Here is a 21,545-nt window from a genome sequence, read left to right as displayed (position 1 = left end):
TATAAAAAAAGCCACACCCCAGCTTTATAGCGTATCTGTTTATTTTCTTCCATGTCTCCTCTCTTTCCCCAAGCCCATTTCAAATGTGAAAGGGTAGGAATCAAATTATTTTGCATTAGAAATTTACACTAGAATGAATTATTATATAACTGAATAGATGGGAAAGATTCAGTCAGACAGTTTGAGTAGCAAGTGAAAGCTAAGCAGTACCAGCCTTTGAAATACAGTCAATGTTTTATTCTGAGACACTGAATCTATACTGGACATTTTCCAAAGAGTTTAGGGCTTTCTTCATTTGTGTCGAGCATAATAGATTATTATTTCTTTCCTGAAATGGAAACAAACAGACTAAGGGCTATAGAGTTCAAGTGATGCCTAGCCCCTTGTTCACACCAAGATCTACAGCTCCATGCAAGTCAGAACTTGTTTTTCATGTCACATCTTCAGAAGAGTACTAGGAAGGACTATACTCCTATTTATGAAGAATTAGGTTAGTATTTTTAAGTGTGTGGTAGCAGGGGCTCAGATCCCACAGCTACGAGGCTTGGGGGTCCAGCCTTGCCAAACTACAGGGCCAAGTCAGATTGTTGTTCTTTGGCTTGTATAAATATGCTGCTCTCAGCACAGTGCTGATAACAGAACAGGCAAAAGCAGGAGGCTCTCTCACTTTGCCAACTCAACCCTCTTTCCTGTGGATGAGAGAAGCAATAACTACAACTTCTGATTGCAGGAGGGAGGGAAGGGAGGAATATCCCTGCTTCCCATCAACCACTCTCCTTGTCTGTGAGGAAAGAAAGGGGGAGACACAGGCAGCAGCCTTCCTGCTCTGGAAGAGGGTACCCATTGCCAGCCTGTTTCCACTTAGGATCAGCCCCCCTGGGCAGTAGAAGCAAGTGCACATCAGTAGAATGGACACGGGAAGGCGAACATATGGAATATCAGAGAGGGGTTTGAGATGGGTGCATTTTTGCCCGTTGACAACTTGTTATGCTCGTGCATATTGGAACCATTGGGCTAAATTCATCATTTCTGAAAGTGGGCCCATATCCAGTGACCTCAAGAGAGTTGCCCTGGTTAGACTAGCAGTAAGTTTTTTCCATTATAATGGGGCAAAAACAAGGAATAGGATACAAATACTTGATATTGCTTGGTTCTGCTGTATAGACAGGAATGGGTCACTTTCTTTCAAAAAATATAGCTCGAGTACACTCATTCTGTTCTCTGTATTTTGAAAAATTCATGTAACTAGAGCCTGAGATGAAGTGGGGGTGGGGGAGGGGGAGAAAGAGGGAGGTTAAGGTTATGTATCAAAAATAAAAACTAAAATAGAAAAAAAAGTTTGACTCCTACCAATTAACATCAGGACTAAGTTAGCAGCTCCATATTTTTCAATTTCATTAATCCAATGAGGAATAGATTCAAATGTGGACCTCCTGGTAAGGTCATAGGCAAGGATGGCACCATGGGCACTGCGATAGTAACTCTGAGTTATTGTCCGGAAGCGCTCCTGGCCCGCTGTGTCCCACACCTGGATCTGTAGGAGAAAAAAAGTACTGCCAGTGATGTCTAGTGAATGCCACTTCAGAGTTTGCACTGGAATTTATGACATTCAATACTACTAGGCCTTATCTACACTCAGGGTATGGCTACCCTAGACATCTTATAGCAGCACAGCTCCACCGAAGCAGCTATGCTGCTGTAAACTCTGTAGTGTAGATGCTCTAGGCTAATGGGAGAGAGCTCTCCCATCGACTTAATTAATCCACCCCCAGTGAACAGCAGCAATTATGTAAGTGGGAGAAGCTCTCCTGCCGCACACTGGAGTTTAGGTCAGTGTAACTTGGGTCACTCAGGGGGTGGCTTATTTATACCCTGAGCGACAAGTTTTGCTGGTATACGTGGGAGTGTAGACATCGCCTAAAGCTACAACCGCTTTAGTGAACCTACTGACAAGATGGTTTGGTTTTGCCTGTGTAGAGGTGACAAACTATGTTATAACAAAGGTGCAGCATGGTTATAACACAATTCGGGCTGGTCTATGCAGACAGAATCAAACCATGCTATAATGTGTCTTAGACATTATTCTGGAGAAATTATTTTTCCTAACTGGTTTGTAATTGTATTATGGAGAGGGCTATCATGTTGTGTCCTTAGGAGTGGGAGAGAAGAAAAGAGACAGTAGCTTGTGCAGCTAATGTATGGAAAAGGATGAAATCCATCAGTCTATTCTATATAGCCCAATACTCAGGGCTGATCTGGGAGGAAGCTCAAAATAAGCACTAGCTAAGTTTTTCTATAGTGCTAATCACCACAGTATCCCAGTTCTTCAGCTTTCCTCAGAGTTGAGTGCACTGCCATTCAAGGAATTGCAGATCTTGGGGAAAGCAAAGACCCAAGTTCATGTCTCCCAACTTGATCACTGGATTCAGCTTCTAGAGTGCCATCCTCTTCACCACAGAGGTTAGGGGGAGAGGCCCAAGCCCAAACCAGCCTTCAAATAGCTCATCTATTTCCATCGGGGTTAATCCTCAAGATTATTATGTTTTTAGATGTACATACAGGTCAAAATACATGCACAAATAATACAGACAGACAGCACTCAGGTTTTACCCTGCTGTTCCTTTGGAGCACACTAGAATACTATATCTACATTGATGGGGGCAAGTTCTTCCCTGGTCTTCAGCAGAACTAGTGGGGGTGAGTCCAGCTCATTTTAGGAGGGACACAAGGAATAATGAGGAATTTGGAGGCCAAGGGGAAATCTGGGAAGAGCTGGGAACAAAACCCACCTCTAGCCTGTGCTTTAACTAGGAGACAGAGTTTTCCCCATCCATGGGGGCTGACAGGAACAGGGATGGCCCACCCCACCTGCAAGTTAGCACTCACTTGCTGTGACTTGGCACAGAGGGCATGAGCAGTATCTGAGCTGTAGCCCTCCAGAGAAGATGTCTCCTCCTCACAAGAGAGCCCACCCGCGGGCTCAAGGGGCAACGTGCGCTGAGCTTTGCCCAGGGCTGAAACAACAGGCAGGGCTTGCTGCCTGCAGGTAAGTTTCAGGCAGGTGCACGGGGGACCCTTGCAGCACAGCGCAGCTCGACCGCCGGCTGCAACATCGCTCAGGGCTTGGCTACGCTTGAAACTCCAAAGCGCTGCCGCGGGAGCATTCCTGCGGCAGCGCTTTGAAGTGTGTGTGGTCGCGGTGCCAGCACTGGGAGAGAGCTCTCCTAGCGCTGCACGTACTCCACCTCCCTGAGGGGATTAGCTTGCAGCACTGGGAGCCCCGCTCCCAGCGCTGGGGCACTGTTTACACTGGCACTTTGCAGCGCTGTAACTTGCTGCGCTCAGGGGGGTGTTTTTTCACACCCCTGAGCAAGAAAATTGCAACGCTGTAAAGTGCCAGCGTAGCCAAGGCCTCAGATTCCTAGTTATTGCAACCCATTTCTTCGTCCCCCATTCCCGGGTGCAGGCAGCTAGTTTGTTCCACGCAGGGCACATGAGCAGAGGGAGGAATCGTCGTCCCCGCCCCCCGTGCTGATCACAATGTTTAGTCACAACTGTCTCCTGCTCTGGGTCACCTGTCACCACTGAGCCCACGACAGCCACTAACCTTCACCTTCTTGCCATCGATCTCCAGCGAGCGCACAGTGAAGTCCACCCCTATGGTGTTCTGCTGCTTCTCGTGGTACTGCCCTGACTTAAAGCGGTGCACCACGCAGGTCTTCCCCACGTTGGAGTCTCCGATTAGGATAATCTTGAACAAGTAGTCGAAGGCTTCCTCCGACCCGGAGCTGGAGAAGGGCATCATCCTCCTCCCGCCCTTGGCTCAGCCTCTCCCCCCTGAGTGGAGAGAACAGAGATGGCACTCAGAGCTCCGGGGCATGGCCACCCGTGTTGCATGTGCGGCGACAATTGCTGCGTGCGGCCTCCCACGCAGGTCATATAAACTGCAGAGCGCTTGGGCAGCGGGCAGATGCAGAGCCGCTGGCACGGGAGGGCCACTCCTCTCCCCCGGAGCAAGGAGCCGCCTTGCCTGCTCCTCCCCGCCAAAGGCTTCTGCCGCCTCTTTCGGGAGTCGCTTTGGGGGGGGGGGAGTTTAATTAGAGCTGCGCGCCCGGCGAAACCCCACTCGCTTGGCCTCCCCTCCCGCTGCCTTGCAAAGTGCCTTCAACCCAAAGAAAACAACCCCACGCTCTTTCCGGAAGGCGCAGCTTCACCTCCGAATCAGAGTGTGCTGAAGCCACGTGTCTTCCCTGCACCCTTCCCGCATTGGATCGAGTCCATCTTAGCTTGGTTTCTTTCGAACTTCTACCCGGCGCTAGCGCCGGCCGGCAGCTCTGCCTTCCCTCCAAGGGGACCACGCTGAGAGTTCCCGAGGCACTGAGCCGCACGCAGCCATAAGCGCCCAAGCCAAATGCTACGCGCCGCGCCGCGCCGCGCCTCCCTTCCCCCGCCTAGGTTTACTCACCTGTTACTCACCCCTCTCTCGTACCTGTGTGAACAGGTATCGCTAGCTCTCTTTGTACCCTCGCCCGCCCCTTCTGGCCTTTTCCTCACTGGCTGCTGGGAAACGTAGTTCGGAGACAGGGAGAGCTGCTTAACGCAGCGCCTCTAGCCACCCCCTAACGCCCACCTTAGAAACGCGCTGAGCGCCCCAGAGCTGTGTGCAGAGCAGCCCCCCGCCCAGTCTCCCCCTCCCCGGAATATTTCTTTGTGGATTACGGGAAGAATAATGGGAAACGAGCTCAGCCAGCGCTCACAGAGCAGCCTGTGTTTGCTTCCGTTGTAGATCTCTTATCTCCCTACAGAGTGCATCAGAGTCTTCTTAAATAGCCAGGGTGGCTCCGCGTGGGAGGGGTCAATGATCATTAGCTCGGAGGGTCGCCGGGGTGGTGTGTTTATTACAAGAAGCGGGGCCGGGCCACAGTAAAAGAGGAAAACGCCAAGTGGCGCGTAGACCCGGCGGGACGTGCGGGTTGATGGTGCAGAATGGGAACTCGAGCTTCCCGTGTGCCTGGGAACGGGCTCGCTGGGGCTGCCCGTTGTTACTTGATTAGCTGTTTGTGCGGTGCCTGGCTCTGAAGTTGTCTCTCACGTGACGTCATTATCCTCTGGAAACTGGCTTGGGGCTTCCCCCCGCACAGCTGCCAGCTGGGAAACTAATGTGCGCAGAGCTGCCCTGGCGATAGTTATTGTGTCACACTAACTGGGTTTCCCTCCAACGTGTCCCGGGAAGTTAGTCCAGCTAGCAGCCCTCCCAGTCTACAGTGGTCCTGGGGTTTTATCTTCTCTCCCTTGCCCCCTCAAACCTGCCCCCATGTTCTGAAAGGCTCCTCGGGGATCCGGTGTTAAGGGAAAGACTGAAAATAACAGTCCCATGGCTGACAGGTTTCAGAGTGGTAGCAGTGTTAGTATCAGCAAAAAGAACAAGGAGTCCTTGTGGCATTTTAGAGACTAACAAATTTATTTGAGCATAAGCTTTTGTGGGCTAAAACCCACTTCATCAGATGCAGAGAATGGAAAATACAGTAGAAAGATATAGATATATAGATATATAGATAGATATATACAGAGAACATAAAAAATGGGTGTTGCCATCAGGGCTGGCGCTACCATTTAGGCAGCCTAGGCAATCGCCTAGGGTGCCAGGATTAATTGGGGGGTGGCATTTTGTGGGGGGGGGCTGCAGGCGGCTCCGGTTGACCTGCCGCAGTGGTGCCTTTGGAGGGTCCGTTGGTCCGCAGCTCTGATGGAGCTGCCGCAGTCATGCCTGCTGACGGTCGGCTGCTCGTGCGGCTCTGGTGGACCTCCCGCAGGCACGACTGCGGCAGCTCCACCAGAGCCGTGGGACCAGCGCGCGGGGTGGAGAAATTGCCATGCGCCTAGGGCGCGAGAAACCCTAGCGCCGGTCCTGGTTGCCGTACCAGTTATAATGAGAGTGATCAGTTAAGGTGGGCTATTATCAGCAGGAGAAAAAACACCTTTTGTAGTCAAGTATCAGAGGGGTAGCCTTGTTAGTCTAGATCTGTAAAAGCAGCAAAGAGTCCTGTGGCACCTTATAGACTAAGGCCTTGGCTAGATTGGCGCTTTACAGCGCTGCAACTTTCTCACTCAGGGGTGTGAAAAAACACCCCCCTGAGCGCAGCAAGTTACAGAGCTGCAAAGCACCAGTGTAAACAGTGCCCCAGAGCTGCAAGCTAATCCCCCGGGGGAGGTGGCATACCTGCAGCGCTGGGAGAGCTCTCTTCCAGTGCTGGTGCCGCCACCACACTCGCACTTCAAAGCACTGCCGTGGGAGCGCTTTGGAGTTTCGAGTGTAGCCAAGCCCTAACAGACGTTTTGGAGCATGAGCTTTCGTGGGTGAATACCCACTTGGTCGGATGCATGTAGTGGAAATTTCCAGGGGCAAAACCAGTTTCTCCTCCTGGGTTTTCACATCTCAATTGCTAGAAGAGGGGCCTTATCCTCCCTGATTGAACTAACCTCGTTATCTCTAGCCTGCTTCTTGCTTGCATGTATATACCTGCCCCTGAACATTTCCACTAGATGCATCCTAGGAAGTGGGTATTCACCCACAAACGCTCATGCTCCAAAACGTCTGTTAGTCTATAAGGTGCCACAGGACTCTTTGCTGCTTTTACCTTTTGTAGTAATAATCAGGATGGCCCACTTCCAAAAGTTGACAAGAAGGTGTGAGTAACAGTAGAGGGAAAAAGTAAGCATGGGGAAATAGTTTTACTTTGTGTAATGACCCAGCCTTGTTCAAGCCTAATTTAATGGTGTGCAGTTTGCAATTTAATTTCAATTCAGCAGTTTCTTGTTGGAGTCTGTTTTGAAAGTTTTTTTGTTGTAATATTGTGACTTTTAGATCTGTAATCAAGTGACCAGGGAGGTTGAAGTGTTCTCCGACTGGTTTTTGAATGTTATAATTCTTGACAGCTGATGGGTGTGCAGGGTGCGGGATGTAGGCGTGGCACTAGGAAGAGGATGCAGCAGCAGCCACAGCCCGCAAGCCTCGTGGGCGGCGCGGCCACTCCCTTGCGTTACCGCTATTGCCCCAGTGCCGGGGGAGCTCAGCCTGGTGGAAGGCAAATAAGCGGGGCACGGACTACAACTCCCAGCATGCACTAGCGAGGCGTGGGCGGCCTTCCTCCCCGGAAGAGGCAGGATCATGTGACTTCCTGTGGCTGGTCTGGGGATGCTGGCAGGTGAGCTGCGTTGACGTGGAAGGAGTCGGCGAGACGCCTCTGAGCGCCTCGAAAGCGAGGTGAGCGCCGGGCCTGGCCTCGTGCCGGGAGAGGTTCGTTCCTGCCCCGTTTCACTGCACTCCGAGGGTGGGGGCGGGGCTGCCCTGTGGCAACTCTGCTCCCGCCCGGGGCTGAGCCTCGCTCGCTCTACGAACGGGCTTCTTTGCCCAGGGCGGGGGTATTGCCAGCTTTTCTCCTCCGTGCCAGCTGGGAGCTGCTAGCTCCGCTGCTGCTCCAGAGCCGAGGTCTCCTTTGTCTTCTCTCCTGCCAGGAGATCCTTGTTGTTTTGGTTAATACCAGTCGGGCTCCCCCCACCCCCCTTGTTTCCTCGTGTGGGGTTTGAGGTCTGTATGGCTCAGGAGTTGTCACTGTTTTCAGGCCTGGAAGAGTGGGTTTGGGGGGCTTGATCGGAAACCAAACTTGTTTGTATTCAGTAGTGTTTTCCATCTGAGGATTTCGAAGTGCTTTGTGAGTTGTAATGCTTCATGAGTCCTCTCTGAGTTTAAAAAAACGGCAATACTCCTGCGCCTAATGCAGACGTTCAGAACCTTTGTGTGCAGAAGTGCAGGCTCTCTGCTGCAGGTGTGAAACCAGAGGCAATGCAGTATCCTTTGGAACTTAAGCTAACGACCTGGGTGTTCTGCAGCACACTGCTTTAACAGGAATAGTGCCACTGCTAGGTGGATGTAGCTTATTGAAAAAGTTAATGAAATGGCAAGTAATGATGCTATGCAAATACTGGTAATCAAACTCAACACTCATTTTTTACTAATAATTCCTTACTGTCATCTCTGTCCATGAAGATTTTTTTCCAGTAAACTCAGTTCTTAAAATAGTCAAGAACAGTGAACACAGTCAAAAGAAAGTGTTCAAAATTGTGAGTGAATTCACTGACTCTGTAGCATTTATTCTTCTCTACTTAAGAGTCATTGTTGATATTTGAAGAAATCTCTCCCTTTTGCAATAACAGTTAAAGCAATTAGAAATTTTGGATGTGTTAAAAGTTGAAAATAGTCTGGCTTTAGAGCTGACCTGCAAATGGCTTTAGAGAGATCTGCTCTTGTACCCTTTTTTTTCTTCTTTATAATGTGGACAGAGAGAGTCTAAAAAGACTTTTTTTTTTAAGCTTTTCTTCTGGTTTTTCACCTTTAGAAATATCAAGAATATTAATTTGGGTCTTTCCTGGCTGCTTTGGAGGATCACTGGCTGGTATGAGGAATGTTTGTGAGCTCATAACACCTTAATTGAAGTGGGGGAGGAGGATGTTGAGCCTTTAACAAAGGGTTGTTCAGAATGTTAATTGGTTGAAGTTAAATAGGTATAAACAAACTGACAAGACAGTTTTAAACAGTCTGAACTAAGACCTTCCCCTCTTAAAGGCTTAACTTTCACTTATTGGGTTCCTATCACTTCACTTGTTCTCTTATCCCCACAGTATCTTTTAGCCTAGACAGGGCATTAATTCCTAATGTATAAAAGTGTTTTTCTGACTTGGTTTAAAAAAAAACTTCGGGCCTTCTTTTATACACACAGTATATTTCCCTTGCCATATCCCTGCAGATCCCAGCTACATTTCCTGAAGGTGATTGAAAAGCTCCAGAGAAGGGCACCTCAGATACAATAAAGATATGTGCTCTATAAATACCATAGAGGCCACAGGGTCAAAACTGTGGCTAGATATTGAAAAGGGTGAGGTAACTCTCACAAGTAAGATTTGCATTGGTATATGCTAAAGCAGTGTCAGGTAATGCTCATGTTTCAGACTGTAAGCCGGAGTAGTCAATAGATGGACTGAGGGCAAAATCTGGACTACCAGATGCTTTTGAATGGGCCCTGAAATCTTTTTATTTACTTATGTTTTTTATTTTCTCTGAAGTCTGGATCTTGACTATACATTGACCAAGAAACTTGGACCTTGACAAAAAAATAGACTATCCCTGTAAGCTGAACACATCAGGAAGGATTATTTTTCCCTCTCAGTACCATTGGCAAAGTGCCTTAGGGAGTGCTTAGATTTCCCCTAAAGAACTGGGTATTTTTCATTGCTTGGTTGCTATGAAGGTGTGGATGGACAAAGATATCAGGATATCTGATTTGATGCAGCAATCATTTGATTCTGTATAGCAAATCATATGCTCCTATAGTTGTGTTGAGGGAGGCAGTAGGATTCAGTCGATAGGGTGCTGGATAGGGACTCTGGAGACTTGGGTTCTAGTCTTGGCTCTGTCACTGACCCCCTGGGAGCCCTTGGGCTAGTCACTTCCTCTGTTTCCCCATCTGTGAAATGTGGCTAATGATACTGACCTCCCTTGTAAAGTGCTTTGAGATCTGCTAAGTGCTATATAAGAACTAACAATTATATAATTTATTCCCAGTGGTAAGCAGGAAGCCTGTGTTTTTTGGCCCATCAATAAAATGAGGATAATACTGCTTAGCTGTCACAGAAATGCTGAGTCTTAAATCATTTTTGAGATCCTTGAGGGAAGGGACCCTAACAGTTAAATGCTGTTATAACTAAGGCTGGCCAGAAAATAAGACTTGTTCCATGAAACACTTCGAGAGTTCAATATTTGGCTTTGTTCCAATATCGAATGAAAACCTATTGAATGATTTTGTAAAAAAAGAAAAAAAAGAGAGACCAAGACTCACCCAATAGTCTGGTTTGAACCAGAGTCTCACATTCTAGGTGAGTGCTCTCACTGTCAGGCTAATGGTTATTCTAAGGCACATGTACACTCTGTATCCTTCCATCTCCCCAACCAGCCCTAGTTATAACCTCAGCTAGATTTGCAGTCAAAAGATGGTTGTCCCTGTATCTTTCTCTTCCACTATTCCCACGGTAGGTGCTTTGCCTAGTTAAAGAAACGAGCCAACCCTGGAACACTTTGCCACTTAACATTCACTAGTAGTTAATGGCTGTAGCATATTTAGGGTCAGGCATGTCTGTCTTAGGAGACCTTAGAAGTAAGACTTTCACGGTGGGTGTTCATATAATGGAATCTTAAAAAAAAATTGGAAGGAAGAGGAAAAGAAGAACCCGAGGAGTAACCATGGGATGGGGGTTTCCATAAACATTTTGCTTTTCTGCCCTAGGGCTCAATTGAGAAGCAGTGCAGCCGCTAGTAACCCAGAAAAGAGGGAGGGAGACTGACTGGGTGATGAGTGTTAAGTGCCCCAGATTGGATTGTGTGGCTGAAAATTTGAGATGTGTCCACTTTATTTTAGTCCTGTCAAACATGCGAATCATCGCAAAGGCATCATGTGAAGGAAGACAGAGGAATTCTGTTTCTCCTGTCCCGCTAAGTTCTCTTTGGTAAACTGGCACACATCCCAGAGGAGGAATGTTTCCATAACTGGAATTCAGACTGTCTGCTAGGTTTGAGTGCTGTTTTGCAACACTGCTCCCACTGAATGGTTTTCTAATTTGATTTGGCTAGCCAGTGTTGACAGGGCTAAATCACAAGTCTCCCCACCCATGCAGTGTTTTAAATGTTTGTATAGCACAGTGTATTGACACTTTTTTTACTTGCACAAAATAAACTCTGGGAGGGAAAGGGAATGTTAACTAGCTGGAAATTGGCTAATAGCTAGTAGTGGCAGTATCATAGCCAATGAAGTTAATCTGAGGTGTGATTATTGCTAGTTGAAAACTTTTCCCAGTGCCAGCTGTATAGCAGGCTTGAGGATATGCTCTCTAGGGAACAGTTCAGCCCTGGTGGGGCAGAGAGGATGTATTAGAGCAGTAGTCGCTGACTGGTCAATCCTGGAGACTCTCCCAGTTGATCATGATCTCCAGCAGCTAAAAGTCTGGCAGCTCAATAGGGCTGCCACTAAGGCAGGCGCTCTGCCTATCCTGGCCCCATATTGCTCCTGGAAGCGGGCCTCCGCGGCCGAGGGGGTGGGGCCAGGGATCTCTGTGTGCTGCTCCTGCCTGCAAGCACCACCCCCGCAGCTCCCATTGGGCGAGAATGGGGAACTGCAGCTAATGGGAGCTGTGGGGGCGGGGCCTGCAGAGAGGCAGTGCACAGAGCCATGTGCCCCTTCCCCATGGGCTGCAGGGGTGCATTGGCCCCTTCCCGGAGTGGCATGGGGCAGGCAGGGAGCCTGTGTTTATTACCCCTACTGCACTGCTGGGAACTGACTAAGGTATATGCTGCCTGGTGGAAGCCCATCCTTGAGCCCCCTTCAAGACCCAGCACCCCATGCCTCCTCCTGCAACCCATGCCCCCTCCTGCACTCCACTATTCTGCCCAAGCCCGCAGCCCCCTCCTGCACCCAGACTCCCTCCAGAGCTTGTACCCTCATCCCCTCGAGCACCTCCAACCTGGAGCCCCCTCCCATACTCGAAACCCCTTGGTCCCAGCCCAGAGCCTGCTCCCGAACCCCAACCCTAGGCTCATGAAAGTGAATGAGGGTTGGGGAGAGCAACTGATGGAGGATGGAGTGAGCAGGGAAGGGGTGGGGTAGATCTTGGGTTGCACTTAAATTCAAAAAGTGATCTTGGGTATAAAAAGGTTGGAGACCACTGTTAGAGCTAGTAGATGTTAATTAACAATAGCTTCAGGGGAATTTCTCTTCATGGTTGACTTTGTAGCTGGGAGTAAAGGGGATCTTACGCTAGGGAGTCTGTCTCACCCTTCATAGCCCCTGTAGACCAAGCGCCAGGGGCTCCTTGCATTCTTCCATTCCCAACCACCAGCTCCCTGTGCCCCACCTTCCCATCCCCTCTATTTCATGGGCCCCTCGCAGCTTCCTCACTGGCAGCAGCTCTGTGTGTGCACCCCTTCCCTCCCTGTGCTAGGTGTTTTGTGTGACCCCCTTGGCCCATACCAGTTCCCCCATGAGGAGCTGTGTATCCCATTGTTTCCCCCATTGCAGGATTCCCACATGCTTACCTGTCATAGGGAGTGTCTCCTCTATAGTGCCTCCTGCTGACCTAACAAGGCCCTGCACACACACTTTCCTCAGTTTCCTCTACTGGGGTTTTCAGAAATAAACCGCTCGCCTCCAGCAGCTTTACACAATATATACTTCATTTGGGTTCAGTTTATTCAGTTTATACAGTTTTCCCCAAAAGCACCCCTTTCGTGTCAGGGGTCTTCCCAACCTTTCTCCTAGGGACTGGGGTTTTCCATCAGGCAGCTCCCTGTGTTTCTTACCTCAGGACAGCTATGACTTTCCAGCGGCTCTTTCTGCTGGTTCTGGTCTCTAAGCAGCCCATCAGGGTTCAGCGAGTAGGCTGCCTCCTCCTGCTGGTGTCTGTGCTGAGAGCTGAGTCAGGATGTATGCATAGAGCCCTCTTTCCCAGCCAATGGAAGTGCAGAGCCCTGTGGCCCCCCCCCGACTAGAGGGCAGCGCAGTGTTGGAAAAGGGGCGCAGCGCAATGTTGGAAAAGGTAGGCACTAGCCTGCCTTAGCTGGGCAGCACTGCTGACGGGACTTTTAACGTCCCAGTCGGCGGTGCTGACTAGAGCAAGGTGACCCAGTGCTGAGTCACGACCCATGGTTTGAAAAACATTGGTCTGGTTCATTCCTCTGGTTTTTAGCAAGCACTGTATACTCCTTCCTTGCTGTGGTTTCACTGATCTAGCTGTAAGTCTCTAAAGTGTTACTCTTTGACTTGACCTTAGTGTCAGAACCCTTTCACTAACAATACCTTGCAACTATAAAAGGTTTGGCAGGTATGAACATCCATCTACAGATGGGGATGGTGAGGTGCAGAGAAGTTAAGTGGCTTGCTCAATGTCGTACATCATGACAGTGGCCGAGATGGGACTAGAATATAGGGCATAGGACTGGTAGGCCTATCTACTGGACCTCACCACCCCATAATTTCTAAGCTAAGCTTCCCCTTTTCCTACTGTTCGTCCGCTCTTTTTTGTATATGGTCTCTTGTTGACATCTTATTGGCAAAGGAAGAGACATTTAAATTCAAAATCTCATGCTTGACTCCAGCAGATGCTGGCAAGAGTCAGATGCCTGAATGTGAACTATCGCTTTAAGATCACTGGTGTGTGTCAGTCATATAACAGTAGTAAGAGACTCTTATGATCAGTCTGTAGGGTGCAAAGAGTGTTCATTCACTGAGCATCTTGCAATCTAAGTTGGACAAATATGAATAGGGGATGGATGACTATTCAGGAACTGGGGAGAGACCCCCTGGGGAGTTTGTCCGCTGATGGGCACCCTTTAAGAACCTAGACAGGCAGGTCATAGGAAGGGCATGTGAAAGAAGTGGGGCTATGAAGGTGCTTGGTGCATGAGAGAAACTGTTCCAGGCATTATTGGTGCCAGGAAAGGAGAAGCTGAGGAGAAGGGCACAGAGATGTGTAGAACATTGAAGGTGAGGTTAGAGGCTCAAACTTCACTGGGAACAAGTGGAATAGCATTGTACCCCTTGCTGTGTTCCAGCTACTTGCTGAACATTGTTTTATAAGTGAGCTTTTCTTCAAATTTTTTTTTCCTTTTTTCCTTTTAAGTGAGAAGAGAAATGACCTAAACTAACTTTCAGCCTTTGAGGCCAAGGGCCGGAAGGAGGGCGAGGCCAGAAGTATGGCTGTGCCTAGGAATTTGCGAAGGCAGCCTGCAAATGGGTCCCTTGTGTCCCATTGCACTCATCACCACATTGCTGTGTTCCTGCTTACCTTCTTCAGGTAGGTTGGCCGCTCCTGGATCCGCATGACATTTGTCCAGTTGAGTTTGGGGAGTGGATGTGTGGAGAGAAAGCAAGGGAGGATAATGAGAAGACCCGACCATTGGTTTTTATAAAAAGCCAAGTAGTAGTAATGATGAGTGGAGGGAGGCACAGTGTCAGTAATGTTGTTCCAGGGTTTCCTGTGCATTCAAATAACGAAATGCATATTCCCTGTGTGAATACTAACATAAATCAGTGATTTTCAACCTATGGTCCGTGGACCCCAGAAGGACTGCAGGCTATGTCTAAGGAATCCACAAAAGGTGGTTGTTACCATAGGATAGTGGTCTTCAACTTCCACCAAAAAATAGGGTCTTAGCTGGCTCTGAAGTACCTTAATGTGCAGTTAGATACTGTGGTTGTTAGTGTGGAGAGGAATGCGACTGTGGTCTGTGGACAACGGGGGTCTGCAGACTTATATCTAGGATTTTCAAAGGGGACCACAGCTCCATTCAAAATTTATTAGGGTTCCACAAATGAAAAAAAGTTGAAAACCACTGACATAAATAGGACTCATGATGGACTTCACTGACCTGTCCATCTCCCTGCATGCAGAGTTACACTACAGAAGAATGGAAGCAAGTGGAGTCTTCCAAAACCAGGGGGAAATAAACCCTCAATCTCAACAATGAGCACATTTAATGAGAGCTCTAACCAGTGTGAAGTGCTCTGCCAGTGCAGTTTGTAGCTTTTCTCCTCTCTGCATTCTACACATGCAGAGTTCTGGAGGAAAGAGGATACCTGATGTGTCTTTAGACGAGAACCTATGGTGGTGATTAGCTGGGCAAATGTTTTTGTGTGTGTGTTAAGTGTATAACGATTGGTGGACATTTCATCTCCCCCTTCCTTTAAAAAAAAAAAAAAAAAAAAAAAGATGATAATTTAGTCCCTCCAAATTGAGATGTCGATCACACTCCTAGGCCTGGCATTCCTCCCCACACTAACAACAATCAGAGTATGTAACTGCAAATTAGGGTGCTTCCACTCCCACCAAAAAAATAAAGAATAGGTTCTTGGCTGGGCCCTGAGGCAGACTGTGTATGGAATTTTGGGTCCCTTTCACTTTCTGCTGCAGTGAAGATCTGTCAAACCTGTGTGTGTACACTCTGTCTTGCAGTTACTCCCTGCTCCATGCTTCCAGAAAGACATTCAGCAATGTCAAGGTCAGCATTTCCAGCCAATGGACTCCTTCCGACATAAATACCACGGCCCTGGAGCTCCAGCCATATGAGGTGAGTACAGTCAGGACTATCAACCTAGCTGGCAAGTTTTAATACAGACACATGAATGCTAGTTCGTGAATGGTCCAACTCAGACACTGGTGCGAAAGAGATTATTTTTTGCCAGAGATACCCCTTGCTACTTGAGTACTTGCATAGGTGGGAGTCTCAAGTGACATAAAACAGTAGATCCCCCACTATAGTCTCTGGATCACCAGTGGTCAGCAGAGCCTTTCGTAGTGAGCCACAAAATGAAACTTTTTGAGAAGCTGGGGAGTCATGGTGTTGGGATGGGAACTGGGTCCACAGAAACATCTGTGTATGGTAATCGGCAGAATGCAACAGATGGAAAACCCACTGACTGTAGCTTCAGGTGCCTGTGTGTGAAATGAGCAATGGAGAGAGTTGCATCTCACAAGTGGAGGTGTTAGTAACATCGTGGTTGTGGTTTTCTTAGCAGTAGTGCTTTTATTTCCTTCTGGAAAGGACGGCTGACGTGAGAGGGAAGAAAACTGCTACAATCCAAGCTAGTTATGTGTAGTGGCCAAGATATTCCTAACAGAGTGCCTAAAACGAGGCCGCTGTGTCCACATTTAAACGCTTGAGTAAGTGACTGGATTTTCAGAAATGCAGAATTATCAGCAGGTCCCACTGCCTTTAAAATCTCAGTTCCTTGGTTGTGAATGAGTGTTGCCTTGTGATCAGTGGGACCAGGATTTGACCTTATGGAAGTCGATGTACTGTACTTGCTTACATACAGTTGTACTGGATTTCCACGAGGGGTGAATGAGCGCAGAACGTGGCCTATTATCTTCTACAAGGCCTTCCCTGAGGGCCAGCTAAATATTTACTATGATAGGTGTGAGGTTTTTAGAGCAGCTGGCTGGCTAGGCCAGCAGGGAGAAGAATTTTGACTCTCTTCTTCCTCAGATTGCACATTTTCTAGGCTTCTATTTTTAGAATCACATGTTGAAAAACATGTTCTCCCTTCCTTGCTAACCGGTAATTGTCATTAAAGTGCAACACAAGTGGGATAGATCTACTTGTATTGGGAACACAAGAACTGCCTTATTGGATTGGACCCATGGTACATCTGGTCCAGTATCCTGTCTCCAACCATGGCCAGCACCAGATACTTTAGAGGAAGGTCCAAGAAGCCTTGTATATAACCTACACATAAGGAAAACTTCTTCCTAGCCCCATGAGTTAGAGTTTGAATATTACCCTTCCAAACGTCTTGGGTAGTGGTGTTTCTTTAAATCCTTGCTACTGTAACTCTGAATATTCTTGTTATCCATAGGAATGTCTGTTCCTTTGCTGAATTCTTGGCTAAAGGATAAATCATAAAAATCATTGAAATATAGGACTGGAAGGTACCTCAATAGGTTGTCTAGTCCAGTCTGCTGCACTGACGCTGGACTAAGTATTATTTAGACCTGTGGTTTTCAACCTTATTTCATTTGTGGACCCTTAAAAAACTTAAAATGGAGTTGCAGCCCCTTTGGAAGTCTTAGACATAATCTGCAGATCCTCAGGGCTCTGCGGACCACAGGTTGAAAACCACAGATCTAGACCATCCCTGACAGATGATTGTCTAACCTGTACTTAAAAACCTCCAGTGATGGAGATTCCACAACTTCCCTAGATACTTTGTTCCAGTTGTTATAAAGAGGAGGGTGATAAATTGTTTTCCTTAATTTCTGAGGACAGGACAAGTATTAATGAAATTAACCCTGAATGAGTGTTGCCTTGTGATCAGTAGGACCAGGATTTGACCTTATGGAAGTCGATGTACTGTACTTGCTTACATACAGTTGTACTGGATTTCCACGAGGGGTAAATGAGTGCAGAACGTGGCCTATTATCTGTAGTTAACCCTGACAGGAAGTTTTTCCCAATTTCTAACCTAAATCTGCCTTGCTGCAATTTAATTTCATTACTACTTGTCCTGTCCTCAGAAATTAAGGAAAACAATTTATCACCCTCCTCTTTATAACAACCTTTTATATACTTAAGTGTGTGTGTGTGTGTGTGTGTGTGTGTGTATGTATGTGTGTGTGTATATATATATATATATGTCCGTCCCCGCCCCCCCCCCCCGTCTTCTCTTCTCCAGACTAAACAAACCCAGTTTTTTCAATCTTTCCTAGTAGGTCATGTTTTATAGACCTTTAATGATTTTTGTTGTTCTCCTCTGTAGTTTTTCCAGTTTGTCCACTTCTTTCCCAAAGTGTGGTGCTCACAGCTGGACACAGTATTCCAGCGGAGGCCTTATCAGTGCTGAGTTGAGTGGAAGAATTCCTTCTCATGTCTTGCTTACAACAATCTTGGGTGCAATCCAGACCGCTGAGGGGTTGTCACCTCCTGCCGTGCAACCTTGGGTGCCTCACAATGCTTTGCTGTTGTGGCTTCCAACCGGGGCCGCTCTCAAACAGCTAAACAGCATTCAGGTCACACCCTGATTGTGTGTACAGCTACAGCCCTGGTCCAGCAACTCTGACCCCAGTAGCCTGTCAGCAACACACCAGCCACATTCAGGCTTCTACTAGCCTTGGTTAACATGTGCAGGGCAACCCCAACACCCTCCCAGTCCTGAATTTTCCCAAAAACTTATGTTGTGCACTGTTCAGTCCTCTCCCGGGCAGTTCAGAAATTAGAGGTTTGTTGCACCTGTAAGGGATCATTATACAACAGTTTGCTTCTTTAATTGGAGTTCCCCAAACAGTTCAGTTTAAACACTGCACTGGATTAGTTTTGATTTAAAAAAATAAAACACATTTAACTACAAAGAGAGATTAAGTGAGTACAGATATAGGGTATTTAAAATCAGAAATGTTTACAGTAAAAAGAAAGATAAAACGCTTCCTAGTAGCTAAGACGTAACAAACTAGACTTGGCTCCAGGTAAAATCTTTACCACGTGTTCCAAGCAACATAATTGACCAAATTCTCAAGGCAGGATTTGCTCCCACACTCCAAAGGGCTGGTGCTTTTGTCATTTTAGGTGACAGAAAGAAAGAGAGAATCCCTGGGGTGTTTTTGTCCCTCACTTTTATAGCCCAGTCACTCTTTGAAATGCATTTTCATGAGAGTTACCCTAGATTAAGTTCCTTCCCCCTGTGAAGACGGAGACATGGAATCTTGTGGTGAAAAAGGTTCCATGTTGTTTGTTAAAATGCAGATCAATCTTTTCCTGCCCCCCTTCATTGCCAAAGAATGGCCACTTGACCAGTGGTTGCCAGTCAGCTTTGATGACACCCGGCCAGAGCTGTCAGCTTGTCCTTTGTCTTTGAGAAACAGGATTTTCCCAGACTTGTCTGATAAATGGATTTCAGTCATAATTTCAGTTTATGTCCGTAACTCTTAATATACACATTTTGTAGATAAACATTATACACATTTCACCATGATACTATTGATATTACTTTTCAAATGATATCTCATTAGGAATGTTTACAGTGGTGTGAATATAGGGGTTCATTCAGTCACAACATCTCAGACTGATGTTCGGGTTTTTTTGCAACAGTATTATAATTTTGACTCATATTTAGCTTGTAATCTCCTGTAACCCTCAGATGTTTTTCTGCAATACTCCTTCCTAGGAATCATTTCCCATTTTGTATTTATGCAATGGATTGTTCCTTCCTAACTGTAGTATTTTGCATTTGTTCTTATTGAATTTTATCCTGTTTATTTCAGACCGTTTCTCAAGTTAGAATTCAAAATGATCTTTAATCTTGTCCTCCAAAGCACTTGCAACCCCTCCAGTTTGGATGCCTGTTTGTAATAAGTGTAAAATGTAAAGTGTAAACTTTTGGAGTGTAATCTGTCTGGATCAGGGACCTTAGGTTTTTATTATGTTATAGTAAAGGATCTAGCACACCTGTGAGTGCTCTAAAATGAAGTATTGTGGATGTATATTCTACCCATTAATCAGTATTTAACCACTCATTCCTGATATGCTCAGCATTCTGAGCTAGCAATACAGTTTATTAATAGACTGACAGATGGATACTACTGACCTCTAGTGGCAGCAGTAATTTTCTTCAGTGACTTTACCTTTTATTATTGAATCTCTTTTTTACACACTGCATTTTTTGGAAAACATAACTAAATAGAAGCCACATGTGTCAGCTGCTGCCTGGTCAGCTGAATAAGGCTAGCTGTGACCAGTACTTGGGTCGAAGGCACTCCAAATACAGCCAGGCCTGTCCTGACTGTAGGCAGTGAGATGTGTGGAAGCACAGCTATCATTTACTATTACAGTAGTGCCTTAGGGCCACAATTACAGATCAGAGCACCATTTTTCAAATGCATAATTAAAAGGTGGTCCTTACCTTGAAGAACTTGTTCTATGGCAAAAACTAAAATGGAGTTGATGAAAGTTGAGCATAGGAAATGTCACCTTTAAGGTTGATCTGCCCCCTCTCTCTCCCCTCCCTCCTTGATTAATTCCTTCTACTCTTCCTTCAAATCCATCCTCAAAGCTTGCTACTTTCAGCTCGTGTTCTGTCAGTAATCTCATCTCTGGGACTACTGATTCCTCTGTTCTCTCCCTCATCCTGGTCATTTCCTTTTATGTTGTCCATTTAATGTAGATTGCAAGATCCTGAGAGCCCAGGCATTATGTATAAAGCAGCATGTAGATCAGTAACATTGTTACCATAAATATTAATTGCAGTGTTTATTGCTCCTGGTGTGCTAGAAGTTAATTGAGGTCTCTAGTAGGAAAAAAGTGCTTTTCATAGAATTTGAAGTCAGAGTTGATCCTGATTCAATCAATTAGCTAAAGCATTTCAGAGATGAGATGTTACTGGAGCCAGGTATTTCTTGTGTATTGTAGATGAGATCTGTCTCTTTGGAAGACTCATGATGCAATTGCTTCTCTTTGTAGCTCTGGAACAGTAGCCATTTATTTCCCAATGCAGAAGAAGCCACTCTTTTCCTGGGGACGTTGGACACTATCTTTCTCTTTTCTTATGCTGTGGTAAGTAAAACTTAATCACAGCTGCCAAAGTTTCGGTGGGAAGGATGGTGTGGATGACACATCACGTTTGAGGGTGGAGGTACGGGATCTGCTCTCTGCTCCTGACTAACACAAAGGGTTTGGGAAGTGAACAGATTCCCTTTGGCTACATTACCTTTGCCCTCACACCACACTGGATATGTTACAACTTTTTAAGGGGTCTGCAAATAGGTTTAAGAGAAATACATCTATTTGAGAATTACATGCTGAATGCTCCAGATAGCAATGGCGAAAGGCTGTCAGCATATAATCTGCTTTAAATTTACCTTCTCTGTCCTCACAACCTCTTTCAGGTCTAGAATCCATTACTGTCTCCAACACCATACATTAGCGGCAATGTCACATCCACCACAAAGTCTGACATAACAAGGAGCCAGACAGTAGAGGAGTTTGGGGAGGAGTGTTGTAGGATCAAATAAATGCCTTTTGCACTGGTATATTGTGCAGATTTATGGAGGCTTTTTCAAGTGGTTTTGTATCATGCAGGGTAACAAACACTCTGCAAAAGACACTTATTGGGCACCTCCCCCAATACTCTAGCTCCCTACTGAAGTCTGCTGTAGTAATGATGTGACATCATCTGCATGTGGTACATCATAGAATCATCATAGAATAGCAGGGTTGGAAGGGACCTCAAGGAGACTGTGGAAGATGGGGAGCTATATTTAAAGTAAAATATTTGCTGGTACATTTACCCTTGCTGTTTGGGACACTTATTATATCACTCTAAAGTGAATGACATTATCTTAACCTTTAAAGTCCATATTTATTAAATTTGGCAAATTTCTTTACCGGTGTTATTAGTAACACCTTAGATTATTAAAGCTGAATTTTTAGAAATCTAAGCTTTCACTATTGTTTGCTTTGTGTTTATCTACAGTTGGACACCAAGAACAGACTTTTTGCTTCTGTTCATAGTCCAATCAGTGTCACTTTCTTGATCTAGTACACCAGCACAATGTTGCCGTGTTTGCATTGCAAATGTTGCAGGAGAGCCTCTGTCAAAACAAAGTCATTGTGACTGAAATTTCAGTCGCCCTAAGTTAATAGAAGCGCTTCTGTTTGTATTAGATCTTGTAAAAACAAACACCGCCACCAGACTTCTACACACCTGTTCTTGGGGTCAGATTTGAGCTCCCAGCATTCTTTCAACTCTTCTTACAGATCACGTTGAAAACAAATGTAAACTATGTGGCTTTGCTTAACATACTCATCTGTGTTCTTAGGGTCTCTTTGTCAGTGGCATAGTTGGGGATCGCCTGAATTTACGATGGGTCTTGTCTTTCGGCATGTGCTCCTCTGCTTTAGTGGTAAGTTGAAAAATGTGTCTGTTTCGGTGAAGCGTGATTATGTGATTTAGAAA

At 46.4% G+C, this 21,545-nt stretch overlaps 2 protein-coding genes and 1 pseudogene across 7 annotated transcripts in view; 2 read left to right on the top strand and 1 right to left on the bottom strand.

The window, feature by feature from the left end:
* RAB19 (RAB19, member RAS oncogene family) overlaps nt 1–4,776 on the bottom strand; it is a 30,115-nt gene extending 25,339 nt beyond the window's left edge. For 2 of the 4 annotated variants that reach the window (XM_050919005.1, XM_050919030.1), the window contains exons 1-3: nt 4,466–4,776; nt 3,608–3,837; nt 1,351–1,534 (exon numbers count right to left, since the gene is read on the bottom strand). In XM_050919005.1, coding sequence (XP_050774962.1) covers nt 1,351–1,534; nt 3,608–3,805 — 382 coding nt within the window. In that variant the 5' untranslated portion in view covers nt 3,806–3,837; nt 4,466–4,776. Of the gene's footprint in view, nt 1–1,350; nt 1,535–3,607; nt 3,838–4,214; nt 4,428–4,465 lie in introns of those variants that run through there. The other 2 variants (XM_050919024.1, XM_050919015.1) reach the window with 2 other exon arrangements.
* Nucleotides 4,777–7,176: 2,400 nt separating this feature from the next.
* SLC37A3 (solute carrier family 37 member 3) overlaps nt 7,177–21,545 on the top strand; it is a 38,678-nt gene continuing 24,309 nt past the window's right edge. The window contains exons 1-6 of one of the 3 annotated variants that reach the window (XM_050918769.1): nt 7,190–7,264; nt 8,397–8,453; nt 13,723–13,896; nt 15,055–15,169; nt 20,051–20,143; nt 21,409–21,492. In XM_050918769.1, the coding sequence (XP_050774726.1) occupies nt 13,796–13,896; nt 15,055–15,169; nt 20,051–20,143; nt 21,409–21,492 (393 nt within the window). In that variant the 5' untranslated portion in view covers nt 7,190–7,264; nt 8,397–8,453; nt 13,723–13,795. Of the gene's footprint in view, nt 7,298–8,396; nt 8,454–13,722; nt 13,897–15,054; nt 15,170–20,050; nt 20,144–21,408; nt 21,493–21,545 lie in introns of all 3 variants that reach the window. The other 2 variants (XM_050918758.1, XM_050918763.1) reach the window with 2 other exon arrangements.
* LOC127043410 (uncharacterized) lies at nt 10,830–10,908 on the top strand (annotated as a pseudogene).

The sequence above is a fragment of the Gopherus flavomarginatus genome, chromosome 1 (assembly GCF_025201925.1).
Source record: "Gopherus flavomarginatus isolate rGopFla2 chromosome 1, rGopFla2.mat.asm, whole genome shotgun sequence".
In the NCBI taxonomy this organism is placed as follows: Eukaryota; Metazoa; Chordata; order Testudines; family Testudinidae; genus Gopherus; species Gopherus flavomarginatus.
Note: the sequence above shows the minus strand (reverse complement) of the source record. Positions and strands in the feature narration are given on the sequence as shown.